The following is an 18,229-nucleotide window of genomic DNA, read 5'->3' as shown; positions in this document are numbered from 1 at the left end:
TGCCTTGATTAATGCTTTCATTGAGTCTCAGGACCTTGATTTAAGGCACTCCCTAGTAAACTGGAATATAAGCCATCAACTTCCCAAATAATATCTGAGCAGTTACTATGTTCTGTAACTACAATACTGTATATTCTTAGCTATCTAAAGTCTCCTTTGTGGTGACTTGTGATAACCTTTAGCTCATACCCTTTGAGAAAAATGAACAAGTAAAAGGAACAAAATTGTGCTCAACAGGCAAGACATTTTGCTTACACTCCTGCCACTTTCTCTTGCAGTCATATCAGCAAGGACAAGTTAAGCAGGGTGAGGCCATGTCTGTACTCAAAAGTGGAACCTCTAAGGCACATGGAGGTGCTATAGGAAATGGTATGAGTGATTCAGGTGGTAGATCTCCCTTATTTGTCAATACTGAACAAAGTGTTGGGGGTACAGTGTGCTTGTGGATGGGCTCTTTCAGCTGACGCATAAACTTAGGTCCTGACTACTTCATTTTATTTATTATTTAGATTGTGAGCTCTATAGGGGCAGAGATGCTGCATGAGCACATGTATATACACCTCTACCCCGATATAACACGACTCGATATAACACGAATTCGGATATAACGCGGTAAAGCAGCGCTATGGGGGCGGGGGGGCAGGGCTGCGTGCTCCGGCGGCTCAAAGCAAGTTCGATATAACATGGTTTCACTTATAACGCGGTAAGATTTTTTGGCTCCCGGGGACAGCGTTATATTGGGCTAGAGGTGTAGTACCTAGCACAATGGATCTCCAGTCCTTGATTGCAGCCTCCAGGCTCTACGGAAGCGTAAATAATATTAATTTGTTGATTGTTTCTCCTGTGCACAACAACAAAGTGTTGATCCTGAGATCTAGATGCCTGGGTCCAAAAGTGAAAATACAATCGAATCAAATGTCAGGCTAACAGCTACTACATTGCCTCTAAATGGGGAAGTAACCTACCAAAATAAAATCAAGCCCCAACAATATCCCCATCCCTACAAACATCAGCCCTTCTTTTGCTCCATTTTCCCACAAGCTTGGCGTAATTAAAAATCCTATCTTCGTCTTTCGTGTGCGTCACATGTCGATATCTAAATTGTTCAGTCACCTGAGGGGTGCATCATTGAGGGTAGCAAAGTGTTGCAATCCACCTTCCAGTCTTGTCATTGTGGGCTTCTCCACCACATGTCTGACCATCTGCATCACTGCCCCGCAGTCCCAATGAAGATAGGGCTAAGCCAAATTTCTTCATTGTGGCAGCCACTCTGGCTGTTCCAGTGGGCAGTCTGTTAAGCCTAGTCCGGGATTTGCATCACAGGTTGTAAAGAGGTGGGTGTAAATTAAGGCTTCTGAAGTTCATCTCTCTATCCCTGAGTTGCTGCCACCCTGTAAGGACATAGCTGCTGCCCCTGATATGCCATTTGTCATCTGAGATTGGCACTGGGACAGGCAGCACTGGACAGAAATGCGTGAATGACCAGCACAAAAAGATGTTGTGAAGGCAGTTGTGGCAAGTCAGCAAGAATTGCAGTGTGTGTGGTTTGTTCTGGAGGCAGCAGATCGTCTTGTCAGAAGTGGGCGTTGCTTATTAGCACCTACTGGAACTATTGTCAGTCTTGTGTGCAATTTAGATATCGACATGTGACGCACACGAAAGCATTCATCCATCATAGCTCTACATGCAGTTTTAAGGATGATGGCATCTCATCAAAATTTTGGGGGCACGACATGAGCCAACACATATAAGTTAGATGTTAATGTGGCTAAGGCAACCGCTAATGATACTGGTTGTATTCATCTCCGAATCAATGCATATGTCAAGTTTAAAATCCCATGACATTGAAGTAATGTGATTTGTGCATTTAAATCCCTAGCTTTGGAAATCTCGACCATGGTTCTTAGCTCTGCTGCCTTTGACAAATTTAAGCTCTGGTGGTTATGTTCTTGCTACCTTGATTTCCCCTGCAATTTGAAATTCTACACTTCTTACGTTTTAAACTACTGTGCATTGCTTTTGTGCAATAGTTAGAGCTGTCACACTTTTCTCAAAAGTGATGGATGAAGTGATCTTGATGTCTACTTTTTTTTTTATCAGCTTAAGTTTTGTTTAAAACAGCAAGAAGAAACTTCCGGCTCCTTCAAGATGAAAGACATTAAAATTTTAGAATGATATATATATGAGAGTGTTCTCTTCAATTATATAAACGGCAGGCTATAAATCATATGGCACAAAAATTGTAACTTCAAACTAAGCAAGTACCAGTCTCAGCTTCAATTTCACTATAATTAGGTCTCACATTTTTATAGGCTTTAAATTATTATTTTTGCCCATTGATATTTCAGGCAGATATGCCAGAAGTGGTACATGCTTTTAGGCAATGAGTGACAAAACATCCACCAGATTTTTTTTGCCTGGTATAATATTGGTGTAGATTTTTTTTTTAAAGTAGTACCCCCACATTTCTAATGAAATATGCCAGTAGGGACTGTTTAAGCGTGATTTAGGCTAGAACAGTTTTTATCCAAAGATGACTTGTCCAAGGACAACTAAATTTGATTGTCTGATGAGGAAAAAATGGCTGTGTCAATTCTTTTTGAAGCCATAATAATTATTTTTGTTGTCTTTCTTTTTTTTCCAAATGAGATCTGTGACTAAAATCGGATTGTGTCTCTCCCTCTAGATCAGAGGTTCTTAAACTGTGGGTCGTAACCCCAAAGTGAGTGGTGACCCCATTTTAATGCATATGTCCCCCCTCTTTTTGTTGGTCTATAGGTCTATTTGTCCCATATTTACTTTATTCTTTTGAGGTGGTGCATGTCTGTGCAGAAGCTAGTATATCTGGGGGTTGTGTCTCGGTGCAGTGTTTGGCATAGCTTCAGATAAGTGGTCAGCATCCATGACCTTGTAAGACTTCATTGCTGTGGTCAGCTAGGACTTCTATCACAAATGAAGATAGACCTCTCATTCTCTTGTTCTTAAAGCACTGACCTCCTACCAGGTGAGCTAAAGGTGCTCCTTGAGTTGTAGCAGCACTGGGGTTCATATAAATACACAACTGAGTATGTCTGATATTCTATCCAGCACAGCATAGTTGTGCAGAAGCACATTAAGCTTTTAATAACTGCATGAGCTCTCTCTCTTTTTTTTTTTGCTACATACAGCTCTTACCTTTCTGTCTGATCTGTTTTGTCTGTGTAATGCATTTTTCTTGTCAGACCCCTAAAATGCAGACCCTACCAATACTGTCATGCAAAGGAAATCTTCTTAGACAATGTACCTGCTAATGTTAGTGGGTATGCGCAGAAGTGAAAAGCATTGTGTTTCCCTGGTTTACATACTGTCATGCCCATTTCTGGTAGCAGATTTCAACTTTTTGAAAGGGAACCTTAATGGAAGTTTCAGCAGAAACAAAATTGCGAGTCAAGCGTCTGACAGAGCATATAGACCAGATGTCAATTACTGTAGTTAGTTTGCTCTTAACACATTGTCTGCCACAAACACACGTTTCTATACAGGAATCATGTGGCTCACAGAATAAGGTATTTCTGGAAAGCGAAGCGTTAAAACTAAGAGGGAGGCATTTTTCCTATAAACGGTTTCTCAGCAGGTGAAAAATAGCTACAATCAGGTGGGTCTTCAGTAAATAGTAGCAACTATTTGCCAGGTTGAAAGATCCACAAATTCTTGTACCAGCACTCTATTTACAGGGAAGTGTTCTTCAAGTTGTATGTGTGTCTGAAAGCTTGTCAGACTGTTGATAAGTGGGCACTAATCCAGAGCAAAAGGCAGCTGTGCTGCAGAAGCTATTTTTTTTACCTAGTACCACAACATCTTGCTTACTGCAGCATCACGTAGAATTCATGTTCATAGCTGTGCAAAGTACATTTATAGCTACTGATCAAGTTTGAGCCCAGTTCTGCAGGAGCACATCAATTAATCAATAGCAAATTCAGAGAAATCACCCCTAATGAAGGGATTGATCTGATATCAACCTTATTTTAGGGAAAAACAGATCTTGTGCATGTATTTCTAAAGCCCAACTTTGAAATGTGTCTCTCTTTGCCATTTTAATAGGTTAGATTCTAAGTGGTAAACTAATAACTTTTAAATTACCGGAAAGATTCCAGTTACAGAGCATCTAAAATGAAATACTAGACTGATAGAAAGACTATCTTGCTCAAAAGTTCAGGTTGCCCTTCTGGCAATGCAGTTTTTTTTTTTTTAGTCATGCAGATTCAGTTGTGAAGACTACATATTCATACTATGTTTGGGAGGAGACTGGTTGTGTTGCATTTTCATGGGTCAGCAGTGTTGATGGACTACTCAAAAGATTGCAAGTGCCTATCAGCTGAAGCCAAGGTTCTATGTATGGAAATAATCAGTGACCCTAGACCAGGGGTCTCAAACTCAAATGACCATGAGGGCCACATGAGGACTAGTGCATTGAACCGAGGGCCACATCACTGACACCCCCCCGTCGCTGCCTCTGGCCCCACCCCCACCCCACCCCTTCCATTAGGCCCCGCCCCAGCCCCACCTCTTCCCACCCCTTCCCTGCCCCATTCCAACCCCTTCTCTGAAGTCCCCACCCCAACTCTGCCCCCAGGGGGGCGCAGAAATGGTGCAGGGTGCGGCGGGGCTCAGGGCAGGGAGTTGAGGTGCAGGTGGTGTGCAGGGTGTGGCAGGGGGCTCAGGGCAGGGAGTTGGTGGGTGGGATGCAAGAGGGTGAGGGGTGCGGCAGGTGGCTCAGGGCAGGGAGTGTAGGAGGGGTGCGGGATGCGGCAGGGGGCTCAGGGCAGGGGGTTGGGGTGTGGGATGTGGCAGGAGGTTGGGGTGCAGGAGGGGTGTGGGATGTAGCAGGGGGCTCAGGGCAGGGGGTTGGAGTGCAGGTTGTGAGCTCCAGCCCGGCGCCACTTACCTAGAGTGGCTCCGGGATGGCAGTGGCACGCACCAGGGCCAGGGCAGGCTCCCTGCCTGCCTGCCCTGGCCCCCAGCCCCGCGCTGTTCTGTTCCAGGAAGCAGCTGGAACCGTGTCCCTGCAGTCCCTGGGGGAAGGGGGGGGGCTCAGGGTTCCGTGCGTGTGCTGCTCTTGCCGCTCCTCTAAGTACCTCCCACGAAGCTCCCATTGGCCGCGGTTCCCTGTTCCCGGCCAATGGGAGCTGCGGGGGGCGGTGCCTGGAAGGAGGCAATGCAGGAGCCCTCTGCCTCTTTCCCCCTCCCCCCCGGCCCGAAGGGGTGTGCTGCCAGCTGCTTCAGAGAGCGGCACGGGGCTTGCAATGCCACAGGGGCCAATCATGCGGGTAGGCAGAGGGGCAGGAGGGGGGCGCGGGGAGCTTGGCGGGAGCCCCGCAGGCCGCGTGTTTGAGACCCCTGCCCTAGAATATGGCAGTGAGCAAAAACAAAGATGGTTGTTGGAGAGCTGGAATGGTTTTTAAGTCTTCAAAGGAGCTATTCATAATAAGACAGGAGTGTGTTGATAAAAAGGTTTTGAATCATATTAAAACAGTGGGTTAATAAGGAAAAAATAGTAATGCAAATTAATTCTTAAGAAGACATTGCAGAATTGAGTCTGCTCAGAACCTTCATATGAACTTTCAAATACAGTAAGTCTTCCATTTTATACTTAAGTTGTATTTTCCAAATATCTCTCTTCCATCTATAGTTCTGCTTTAAAATTTCCCAGTTTTCCATTAAATAACTTTATAAAATTACTTAAGTATGTATGGTGTTTCCTATAGGAATACTGCATGTAACACAATAATATAGTTATCTAAATGTTGTTTAGTTATTTGGGGCTAAATTTAAATAACAGCAATTATCCTACACATAACAGTCAAGGCTTTTAAGATTGATCACTGTACATCTTCAGTTCCTTGTACAATGACAAGTATGGCAGTTCTCACTTCTGGGTCCCTCAGTTGTGCACAGTTGAGGCAGATGAGATCAAGGATCATGTCTTTAGAATTGTGTAAAAGCTCAGCAGTGACAGTTTTACTGATTTTCCAATGCTCTCTGCAGAGGTCAATGCTCTTTATTTTGTTTTTCAGCTATGCCAGCAGTCATATTTCTATGATTCCTACTTCTTTGCTTTGTGTGGGTCCGTTTTTTGGATTTAAACACGAGCTTTTTTCCCCTCAGCCTCTGCTGGCCAGGTCACCTGTTGCAAGATGGCTTGGTCATGCTAGTCTCATGGATAATGCAAAGGTGTGAGGTGCTCCAGCTTCAGCAAGAAAATTTCTTGCTTTGTAAAGGAGACAGATGCCGTTTCTGACCCAGCTACTTGATACTTCAGGGGACTTTATTTACTTCAGAGTTAGAAGAGTATCCTGAGGTTGTTGGCCACTCACAAAGTGAGAGAGGCAGAACCTTGTTTCATGAATGCAGCTGAACTGACAAAAGATAAAACAGAGGGCAAGACAGAAGACAGAGCCCGCTGGGCAAGGCTTTCTTCTTTGAATGTCAAGGGGCTACTGACTCTAGTAGCTCCAAAGGGGTCCTTGCTGCCATGGAATGTACAAAACTGGTCACAGTGCACCCTCACTAACATACAAGTAGTCAGTCTTCAGGCAAGCATCTGACCTGACATAACAGCTCAAAACCACCAAGCAAATATCCTAGACCAGTAAGGGCTAGAGAGCTTCCTCCTTCTTTTCCAGATAGTCATCCACAGTCACGATGCAAGGTCGGACTCTAAGCCATCTTTGTTGCAAGATCTCACCCCCAAGGAAATGAAAGGGTAAAGAAGCACTTAGTGCCCTGGCAATCTTTTTTTTAGCCAGTGAGTTCAGTATTCTGTCACTTTGTCAGTCCATATAGCATTCATTATAGCAATCTCTTATGTATACAGAATGTTTGGAAATGGGGAACGTGTCAACTGAGCAGCAGTTTTGCACATTCACAATGACAAAAATTGGCCCCGAAGGCAGTACGTCATTCCACTGTTCCCAAGAGATTATTTTGCCATCTTGTCGCCCAAATCCTCCTCATCTGAAGGAAGTGTTGTTTGTTACAACTGATGTAAGGAGAGTCATAGGATCAAAACGATAAGCAAAACAAACCTCATGCTGCTTTTGTCTTCAGTTATCTATGGTCTGATATTAGAAAGATGGATAAAATATATCAGAAGAATATATACAAGGGTTTCTCATTCCTTAAGGGCCTCAAGATATTTCTCCTGGAAATTTTTAGTAATGTCATATATAAAAAGAGTAGGAGATGAGACATTGAAGGTAGCCACCTGGTATTCCATCCATGCTTACTGTGGTGAGTAATCATTGAAGTTACCTCTGAGCCTGTGCCTGCTTAAGCCTGATGAGTCATCCCTGAGCCAGAGTGTGTGATGAGTCACAGAATCATAGAAGATTAGGGTTGGAAGAGACTTCAGGAGGTCATCTAGTCCAACCCCCTGCTCAAAGCAGTCATCACAGGCAATTCTCTGCAGGACTTGTGATAGGCTCCATGCCATTCAACCAGGGTTCAGCCAGTCCACGAGCAAGGACCCACCCAGGTGATCCTAAGGGAAGCAGTCTCTCCAGTCTGTTCAACATCACTACCTGGCTGGGAGCACTCCCACTGACAGGTACGTCTGACCAACTGCCTGTGCTCCAGCTCTTGTTCCTGCTCCTTCTCTTTTCCAGGCCTGCTCCAGCCTGCATCTTCTTCTGCCTCTGGTGGCCACCTGATGGCGCTGACATTTTCTCAACATATTATAAGCTCTACTCAGGGTCAATAGCTGATGAGGCCACTTTTGGTAGAAAGGTTCTCCAGGCCAACACACAGGTCTGGCCCATATTTTTTTTTATTGCAGAGTTTCTGTTTCTACATAAGTATTATGAGGGAATTTCTGCTCCTTGCTCCAGTGCTTCCCTGCTGGTCATGTTCCAGAAATAAAGCACAGCAGATATATCCTGGTCCAAAAATACCCTTTCATCTTGTCTTGCTAATTTCTATTCTTAAAAGCCGAGCTGTCTGCCAATCTCGCCCCAGTCCTTTTTTCTTCTTCCCAAGGAGTGGAATCAAAAATCCACTAGCTGTCTCATGTTTCTCTTTGAGTGTTTTCAGATAAACTTTCACATCTAGATGCAATGCAAATTTATCTCCAGCTATAGATTTGTTGCTAGTGGTTTTTGACACGCGAGTATATTTAAAAAAAAAATCTCTTTACTAGTAAGCATTTTTGTGGTTATGGCATTTGCCATTTTCCAATGTTAATCCTGTTATACTTTTTAGTAGTTACAGTTGAAATTATATCTCTGGAGAGCTCAAGAAGAGCAGTCCCTGAATGACCATTAGCAGTTCTAGGCAGCTGTTCGCATGATGCCAAGGAGAGATGGATGCTGGAAGGAAGGACTGGAAAGCAGGTCTGGTGAAATATTTTTCTGAAGGAATTTTACTCTGTGGACTTTTGTGACAGAAAGTGACACTTGAACAAGGTGCTCAAGACTATAAAAGACAAAATAAAATAAATCTGGTTTTACATACAGTAGTTCACAAAATGAAACAAATTCGGTAAATGTAGCCGTTATTGTTTTCAATTGGAGGTATACTTGAGTAAAAATCAAATGAAGCTTGAAAACCTGAACCACTACAATAAAAGTAGTATAATGTGCAGGAGTATTTAAAAAAAATCGAGCTCTTTGTTATAGTCATAAAAGTAAGTATTGTGAAACCAGTACAATATTACACCGTATCATGTCATTTAAGAGACTCCAAACATACATGTTAATCTTTACTTCTCACTTTTCCTTCCAGGGTCACTGTTACCATGTATTCATGAATATAGTGGATAGAAAAAGATCTATAAAAATCAATTTCTCCCCAAAATGTATTATTTTAAACTGCTCTTTGGGGCATGGAATTGTCTTTATTAGTGTCTTGTACTGCACCAAGCTCACTGTTGGCATTTTACAGATGATAAAATAATAGTAATAGCTGTCTTGACAGAAAGCACTGGTCTAGTGCTTAGATTAGGGGACTGGGAGTGAATTTTGTTGCTGATTTACTGTGTGGCCTTGGGCAAGTCACTTAAGCCTTCGTTTATATATCTGTAAAATGGATAGAATAGCATTTAGTTTTTTACCTCACAGGAATACTATGGGACTTATTATTACTTGTAAAATGTTTCGAGAGACTTTTCCATATATTGTTCTGCAAGTGACAAATTTTACTGGTTTACTGGTTGGTTCTGGATCTAGGAGTTAGTGTGGGGAACACTGTAAAGCAGATACTTACTACAGACCTTTGTAGAATTTACTACAAGTTGTGACACTGCTTTGTCATACTGAAAATGTTTTCTTTTTTGTTAAACCTGTAAATTATTACTAGCCCTGTTAGACAACAGTATACAGCACAAAATACTACAGATCCATTTAAATGTGTTACCAATCCATCAAAAATGATGAAACTGTAAAATGTTGTTGTCACATCGATATTCCTTATCAGATCATAAAAGAAAAATAATTCTACCTCACTCAGAAAACTGTCAAATTCTTGTTAAAATAAAACTAACGAGTCACACCGGTAACTGGTAAGTCCCCAAAATGTAGGTAATGCAATGGTTATATATGTTAAACCACATTAGAAACCATACTGTCAAATATAGACACACACACACTAGTTTCATCATTCATGTTTTATTTCCACAGAGCTTTCCTCGGAATCCTAACCAGCAACATAGTATGACAGTCCTGTGATTATATAACAACATACTGTATATAAATTCAAGCCTAGAAGGAATGATTCATCGTGCCTACTGCATGATGCTTATTGATTTTGATATACATCCTAGACAGAATGATTCTGATTGCCAAGAAATAACAAACAAAAATTGGGATTCTATTATGGATATTGAATGAAAAAAAGAGAACAAGAAAGAAAAATGGCTAGTGCCCCAGCAACTTCCCTGTCTGAGGTAATCACAAGTATTGCATTGCATATATTCAAATCCCTTCAGTTCATCCAATTTTATCAGAGTAGCCATACACATAAATTTTTACCCTCAGTGAGCATCTACTTTGGTTACTGAGTGAAGTTAACAAACAAAAGCCTGTTGGCCACTGTAAACGAATATGGTAATTTTCTTCTAGCAACTCCCTGCTAGATTAAAGTCTAGCACTGTTGTAAAAGGAATAAAAGCATTTGAAAATTAATATAGCTTGAAAGTCAGTCAGCTATGAATCTGTTAAAAATGTATTATCTGCTATACCTTGCTACGGAACATGTTTAAAACTAGATATCTTTTAATTAAAATGCCAAGTGCATCAAAATGCCTATATTAAATTAGTTAGAAAAGTTTATAGATTGACACAGATTTTCATATAGATAGCGTTCCTGTCAGAGGAAATAGATTCTAAAAGTTTCTATTATTAAAGGGCTGTTTGCAACTACCTGAAATGAAAAGTAAAGCGGGAACAAGATTTTTCCCTATTGTAATTTGCTAATTTAATTCTGTATTGGTATGGCAAAATTTCAAATGATTGGTTTTGCGGGTGCTTAACATTTTGATGTGCATAAGATTTGAGATGAGCAATTGTGCAATAAGCTATAAATATGGCTCCATCCATATTTTAATGACCCAATGTGACTTAAAAAGCCTTGAAATCCAGTTCGAAATTGTAAATTTCAGGAAAGGAGAGGTGACAATGTCTATTTTTTAGCAGGGGGAGTTTACAAGGGACACTGCAGGAGGGATACCTATGAAAAAAGTTTTCTGAGTGGCTGGAAAAAAGCCTCTTTAGAGGGGTATACCTCTGTTTAAAGTGACAGGCATAGTATTTTTTAGGCATTGATCATGTGCCCTTTTTTTGCTTCTTAAGAAAGCCTGAAAGTTAGGTCGGTAGGGTCTTTTTCTGCTTGTTTTTTAACCAGAGCCATTCTGAGGGCTGTCAGTTCTGGTCTTCCTTGGTTTCTCTAGCAGCCTTGTTGTAGGAGGGTATGTCTCGGAGAATGGGTGCTTGTGGTTCTCACACCCTAATGAAATAAATGAATATGCTGAACCGTTAGCAAAAAGCTTCCTTTCTTCAAAAAGCTAAATAAACTTAAATGTGTGTTACCAAAAATAAAATAAATATCCAAATTTAATAGTTTGATTAAAAATCCTTTCAGCTCTCTTGTGAGGTCATCATGGCACTGTTTCTCCAGACATTGTAGAATATTCTGTGTAAAGACACGCTCTGCATTTCTAATGCAGAAAAATTCCTCCCTCTGACTTTTTTTAAAGAAACCTTTTAGTATTTATAGGAAAGCCACCTGGGGGTGATTGCAAATGGTGATAACTTGATTCTCACGACCTGGTTGAACCTTCCACACCCCCTCCAAGGAGTTATTAAAGATACAGTCACTGACTTTTGTTTTTGCTGGTGGGTGCTCCTCTCTGCCCCCTCATCCCCTGCGTGAGCGGTGGGCAGGGCCTTGGGGAAGAGGTCAAGCGGGGGGTGGGGCCTCAGGGTGGAGAGCAGGCAGGCTTCAGGGGGAAGAGGCCAAGCGGGGGCAGGTCCTCGGGGTGGAGCATGGGCAGGGTCTCAGGCTAAAGAGACCAAGCAGGGGCAGGGCCTTGGGGCAGAGTGTGGGTGGAGTTTCATGGGAAGAGGCCAAGAGTAAGTGGGACCTTGGGTGGAGCAGGGGTGAGGCCTTGAGGTGGAGCATGGGTGGGGCCTTAGGCGGAAAGGGTGGAGCCCAGGTGGGGCCTTGGGACGGAGCATTGGGTGGGGCTTTGGGGGAAGAGGCTGAGTGGGGGCAGGACCTTGGGTAGAGCGCAGGTGGAATGGGGGGTGGGCCCACAGTCTGGGCACTGGGGCCAACAAAAGATTAATCCGGACCCGCGGGTGCTGAGCACCCCTGTTTTTTTTCAGTTGGTGCTGGAGTCCCAGAGCACCCCCGGAGTCAGCATCTATGATTAAAGGTCTTCAGTAAAGCTGGAAGGTAGACAGCTATCTATTGGTGACATCTGTTGGTGGTGGAATAGAATACAATGCCATGTCTTGTAGCTGTGTGTTTTTTCAAACGAGACTTACAGATGTAGTGGAAACATGCATTCAAATACATTCTGGCAATCCCCTTTAAATTGTTGCATTATTTAGTGGGCGGAAAGTCCTAAATGGGGTAAATAATCCAACAAATTTATACCGCTCATTGCTTCCTGGATATTGCTGTGCTGCACAGCCTGGCCACTCAGAACTGTTAAAAGCTTTCATATATAACCAAACAGATCCTATTCCATCTGGAATGGCACATGTGCCCATGCTAGCCAACTTGATGCAATATAATGTGCATCTTTTGTAATGCAGTTGATGAGACGTTCACAGGCTCTTAGTGTTTCTGGAAGTTAGATCTGCTATTCTATTATACTCCTATTCTGCCCTTCAGACTGCTTGCTTTAACTTTTTTTTAACAGTTTATGAATAACTTGCCTCTTATTTTATTCACTAAAACTCATCACTGGAGGGAGCACCTCTCCTAGTTTCCATTCTCCCCTCAGTAACTCCTTTCTCCCTGATTTCCCATCTCAACCTGTCTTGCCTCCCATTACTCATAAAACTACTGTTTTCCAAGATGTCAAAACAGACAAATCATCTAATTAACCTACCATAACTATACTGCCAACTGCAGTGTATATGGGAATAGGATAGTAGCTCTTTATATAATCTGTGAACCCTCTAATGGTGCTCACTGTGTTCAGAAGCCACCAGAACCCTACTAGAGCGGTAGTATATATATTAAGCTAGTCCTTGCATGTTGTATATATTCAATAAACATGGTTATTTAGACCCTGCCAAGCTCATGTGGTTCTTTTATATAATGTTTTCTGTGAAAGGAGAAAAACACACAACACCAACATTACCCAGAACGGAATTTTAATTTCTCCAGTCTGTTGACTACTCAGTATGTAGTCAAATGAAACTCCAGGTCAGGAAAAGATTATATCTTTACATACTTGAGTCTTTTGCCCTCTCATTCTTCTCTCCTTTACAACAGCTAGTATCCACACGTAATAGCCATTGCAGATATGCTACTTGTGCTAGTTGCAGCTATTCTGGATTGCAATTAAATACAGACATTAGCAGTCAGCTTTTGACATTCATCAGTAAGAGATAATATGTACTTTAAACACTGTACCGTCTCAAAGGGCTTGATTTATTTCTTCTTACTGAAGCTCCATTAATACGGCTGTTTACAGTGATGGAATTAGTTTCAATAGAGTGATTAAATAGAAGCAAACGAGGTAAAGCAATAATCCAATGGGAGTAATATATAAATACCTCAAGCCTATAAATGGCATATTCCTCCAACAAAACCTTTAAAACAGTGTTTTCTGTAAACTGTATAGTTCTGTTGTGTCTAAATTCCTTAGCCACTTGCACTAGCTGGACTGCTTTGTCCCTAAGTATATCTCTACCCCTATATAACACGACCCGATATAACACGAATTCTGATATAACGCGGTAAAGCAGTGCTCCGGGTGGGCGGGGCTGCGCACTCTGGCGGATCAAAGCAAGTTCGATATAATGCGGTTTCACCTATAACGCGGTAAGATTTTTTTGGCTCCTGAGGACAGCGTTCTATCGAAGTAGAGGTATAGTTTGGAAGCAATTTCTCTGCTCTTGTTAAAAGTGCAGGACTCATCAAGTGATATGTTAAGTCATTATGTTGAAATGTGTCACCATCCTGCAGCTGTAATTAATACGTTTTCCTGGTTAGAAGACTAGGTGGGTTCAAGTTTAGGTGGATTAGAGGTGAGTATCAGGGTTTAAGTGGACACTCAAGAGACCTTTTAAATTATTAACAATTGAGGTCAACTTGTCCTTGGTAATAAGGGCTCACTTTGTAAATCTGTGAGCCTGGAAAGAAGCGGAAAGTCTGGCCCGCTTTTTCTAAGGAATGGAAGGGTCAGATTCTGATTTCAGTTACAGTATGTAAATCCAGGGTAACTCCACTGACTTTATTGGAATGATTTAGAATTAACATGTAATAAATGAGATCAGAATCTGTTAAGAGAAAGGGACAGTCTTCTCTTATCACTTTAGCCTATACAGATATCATTGTGTATTTTGTTTCAGTGCATCAGCTTTGTGCAAAAGTGGGAGTACCAGTCATGTATGCCATGTCAGGGAACTACAGATTGAAACTGTCCGAATTTTGATTTTATAGTGACATTCCAAGATGAATTTTTCATGTAAAATGCATCCAATTTTTCAGCCAGCTATATAGCTGGTTAATATTTTTGCCATTTTGATTAAAATTGGGATGAATTTTTTCACAAGAAATTTTTTATTTTTTCAACCAGCCCTAGGCAAAACTCTTAAAACAACTGAAATTCAAGTTTTAAGATGCAAAATTATTCAGTTGCCTATCTTACTGGGATCTAGCAGCATTAGCAGTTACAACTCCCTGAAGTAGGCACAAGCAGATAAAACTTTGAAAAAGGGAAAGAGTACTTACTATGGATATTGCATATATAGATTTGTTGTTGTTTGAAACTGATCCTTATATTTTCTTTTTTTCCAATTTTAGAGAAAGTCCATTATTGCAATAAGTTTCATAGCAGCATTCCTCTTCGTCATCGTTCGCCTTACAAATGAAGTAAACTTCCCTTTGATTCTAAACTGCTTTGGACAAACTGGTGTAAAGTGGATGCCATTTTCCGACAAACAAAGGCGGCCTCTCAGAACTCACTATGGATATATAAATGTAAAAACACAAGAGGTAAGAACTTCTACTAGAGTGATGACTAGAAAGGATCAATAAATTTGGTAACTAAATGAAGCATTTGAAAAACAACAAAGCCAACCATGTGCTCAACAATCCCCCATTTCACTGGCCCCAGACAGGAGTTTTAACTGTCCTGACAGAAAATGTCCCACTGAAAAATCTAAGCAAGCAATGTTTTTCAACACCAAAGGAACCTTTTAAAAATTTGGATAGTTTAAACTCTGTAATCTCCATAACCAGAGCTTTAAAAAAAAAACAGTAAACTGGACTCAAAATTCTGGGTAGTTCTTTTTGGGAGATGGCAGGAAGGAAGGGCACCATTCAGCAAAAGTGTATGAATAAGAAAGCAAGCATCAGATTAGTGTTTTGTGGGATTTAATTTAAATATTGCATTAATATTTAGTTTACAGCATGTCAGTTTATTTTGAAAATTGTTGGATTTTCATTTCCACTGTGTATCATATGGTGTTTTAACTAGTGGTATTTTATCATTTGCAAAATGTTTGGATTGGGTCTTGTGGATAAGCCATTTTGTCAAGATGCCAGATTACATCAACTCCAGTACTTTAAGGACTCTGATGCTATTGGCACTCTTGGAGGTATTCCTGTATTAATTATTATTATTAGTTATATTTATTATTTATTATATTTATTTTACTGAAATCTTCTCCACTCTGTCTTCAGAATTTGTTTGCTATTTGTGCATAAGTGCAAATCCTTCAAATAAATTCAATAACATTAAAACATTAATTTGTTTTACAAGCTCTTCCTGATCGTTATTCCTTTTTTACACTGGCAATGCTTTTACAGTCCCATTTTCTTATTTTCTTTGTTTGGTTTATTTTGCTTAAGGAGGTAATAATTATTAGATTCATGTACGGAGTATGTTGAATATATCTGCTTTGAGAATGAAGGTATTTTTTCCACTTTGTGAGTGCAGCTGTTTTTCATTTAGTTTTCTAACTGCACTGGGTAGGTTAATTGTTTCACCATTACAGTGTCAAAGGTTAAAACCAGAGCAAGAAATTGTAGTTTTGTAGTGAGTTATTTTTTAAAAGCTTTTAACATTTGTAATGAATGTAGTGTTCATGAAGAATGCAGAATTGAGAGCCCTGGAGTACATTTGCCTACAGAACAAGCACAGGACAAGCAGCGGGAAAGAAGGCTTCCTAAGTCAGTGAGTGAAATCCTGGCCTCATTGAAGTCAACGGGAGCTATGCCGTTGACTTAACTGGGGCTGGGATTTCACCCAGTGTGCCTTAAACCTAAAACCTATTGAGGAACCCATTGAGGGAGAAAGGGCAGTTAATTCTCCATGCCAGCTAATGAAGTGCACCTGTCTCCCGACATTGCTGACTGCCCACTGCGGTGGTGGGTTTGAGATGAGGACACTATGTGAACTGGATGGAGGCCATCAACTTGTGTAAAATAAGCCACCAAAATCATTTGGTCACTTCCAATCTGAACTGGATTCAAACCGGCAGCCTTGGAGGAGAAGGGCTTAATATCCTATTGCTGTTGCCCTGAACCAGCTCGTTCGCCTAGAGGTTAGATGTGGATGTAGAAACACGGGTAGTTCCACACTTACTGATTTGTTTACTTAACGTATTTCAAAGGTACTGCCGTTGTGAGGTGTCCTTCCCAGTGAGGGTAGAGAGACATGCGCTACCTTTGCTTGAGCTAGTGTGCTAAATATAGCAGTGTGACTGCGTGGCAGCCACCCAAGTATGTACCCAAGCGGGTCGGGCAGGATTGTGCTTGGGCAGTTAGCCTGAGCTGCTACTATGGCTACACTGCTAGTTTAAGCTTGAGTGTCTGTGCTGGGAATCTCATGTAGATGAGCCCATACATCGGAGATGGAACTGAATGGTCTGATAGTCAGTGACTGATTAATCGATTAGCAAGACATTATTTGCAATGTAGCTGAGGCCACGGAGGATTTTTTTAATTAGTAACTTTAATTGTTTTCCCCCTCAAACATGCAGATTACATTAATATTTGCTAATTAACAATGATGAGGAGGATATCGAACATGCCTTGCTAATTGTGAATACTCTGCTCTTGAATTAATTATTCCCTGTGTGAGGGAAATTTTTTGTGTCGGCTGTGTGAAAAGCTTTCCTGCAGCTCGCCTTTGTAACTCACTCACAGCCTTTTTAGACTAATAGTTTTTATTTTAGAGTGAATGCATTAGAAGTATAAATGACTATGTATGTATATGCTGTACCCTATATATTAAAATGATTAGATACCCTTCTGCCTTATTGGTGGAGTCCTAAAACAGATGTTGTCTCATCCAACAAGGTGCTGAGTTCAATTCCCTCTAACTTCAGAGTTCAGATGTTCTTGCGGTGTTGTGTGCTGCTAATGTACAACTTCAAGCAGTCTGTCTTTCTCTGCCCCTCCCCCCCATCCTTGATGCATGCACCCTGTGTACTTCCCTGTCTCCTTGTACCCCATCAGAGCCCCAGTCTTGTCTGCTGCCACTCTACATTCTCTTCTATGTTCTGCCTTTCTGATAGCTCTTTGCACTTCTTTCATCCCTCTGCTCCATTCCCCTTCCCTCCCTGCCCCCCCCCCCCGCCGTCTCCCCCACAGCCTCCCATTCTGAGGCAAGGGAGCATGCTACATACTACTTTGCATACATACTCTAGTACCCTGCCTCCCCAGAGTTACTGAAAGGCACTCTTCAGTAAAGCAACAAAACAGAACACATTAATGCCATGCCATTTCAGTCATCTGTCAAGACAAAAAGGTGAGAAAAATGTTTAAAGATGAACTACACATACACTTTAAGATATTTTTCCTGATGTTTACCATGTTTCCCCCCCAAAAAAACCTCTACCGTGGGATGAGCTACGGCATGTGAAATTTCAGGCAGTTGGTATCTTTTGGGGGATAACTGAATGTGATGGGACTTGGAAAATTTGGCATGTTATGAGAAAGTAGTCACTCAGTAATTAAGGTTAAAGCTATCACTGATGCATAATAGGAAAGTTTATGCAATGTAAGTAAGAAAGTAAGTGGTGACATAAACATGTCTATTTATCACAAAATAGACAAATTTTAAAGGGTGATGCATGTATATCACTTGGAAATGTGAACATCTAACAGAATGCGGCAGCAAAAGGGATATTTCTAGTCCATTGTGTGCTGGAATTAGTAACATAATGACTTGAAATATTTTTCGCAAAAAATAACTAAAACATTTTAAGATGAAATATAACTAGATTACATGGGAGTACTTAGTAGATTGCAGTGAGAGACGTGATTTAACTATCCTTAATTAAGGCTGTACATAATACAATATTGTTGCTATGGTTTCCTTGAATTGTAGCTATAGCAACAGCTATAAAAATTGGTTTTGTGTTCAGTAAACATACTATATTTAATGTAAATCGGATATTAAGTGTTATTGTCCTGACCTGTTATGCTAAAACACACTTTAGTTTTTCTGACTAATGCAATATTTCTAAAATATAAGGTCCGAAGTTTACATTCAGGGGCTCATGGATTC

General features: G+C 41.1%; 1 protein-coding gene across 1 annotated transcript in view; it reads left to right on the top strand.

Annotated features, from left to right (window-relative positions):
• The window catches only part of ST6GALNAC3 (ST6 N-acetylgalactosaminide alpha-2,6-sialyltransferase 3), a 316,335-nt gene that overhangs the window by 129,075 nt on the left and 169,031 nt on the right, over nucleotides 1-18,229 (top strand). The window contains exon 2 of the mRNA XM_054038179.1: nucleotides 14,515-14,706. Within this exon, the coding sequence (XP_053894154.1) occupies nucleotides 14,515-14,706 (192 nt within the window). The remainder of the gene's footprint in view (nucleotides 1-14,514; nucleotides 14,707-18,229) is intronic.

This window comes from Malaclemys terrapin, chromosome 8 (genome assembly GCF_027887155.1).
Source record: "Malaclemys terrapin pileata isolate rMalTer1 chromosome 8, rMalTer1.hap1, whole genome shotgun sequence".
Lineage (NCBI taxonomy): Eukaryota > Metazoa > Chordata > Testudines > Emydidae > Malaclemys > Malaclemys terrapin.
The sequence above is the reverse complement of the archived record's forward strand: the minus strand, read 5'-3'. Positions and strand labels throughout refer to the sequence as shown.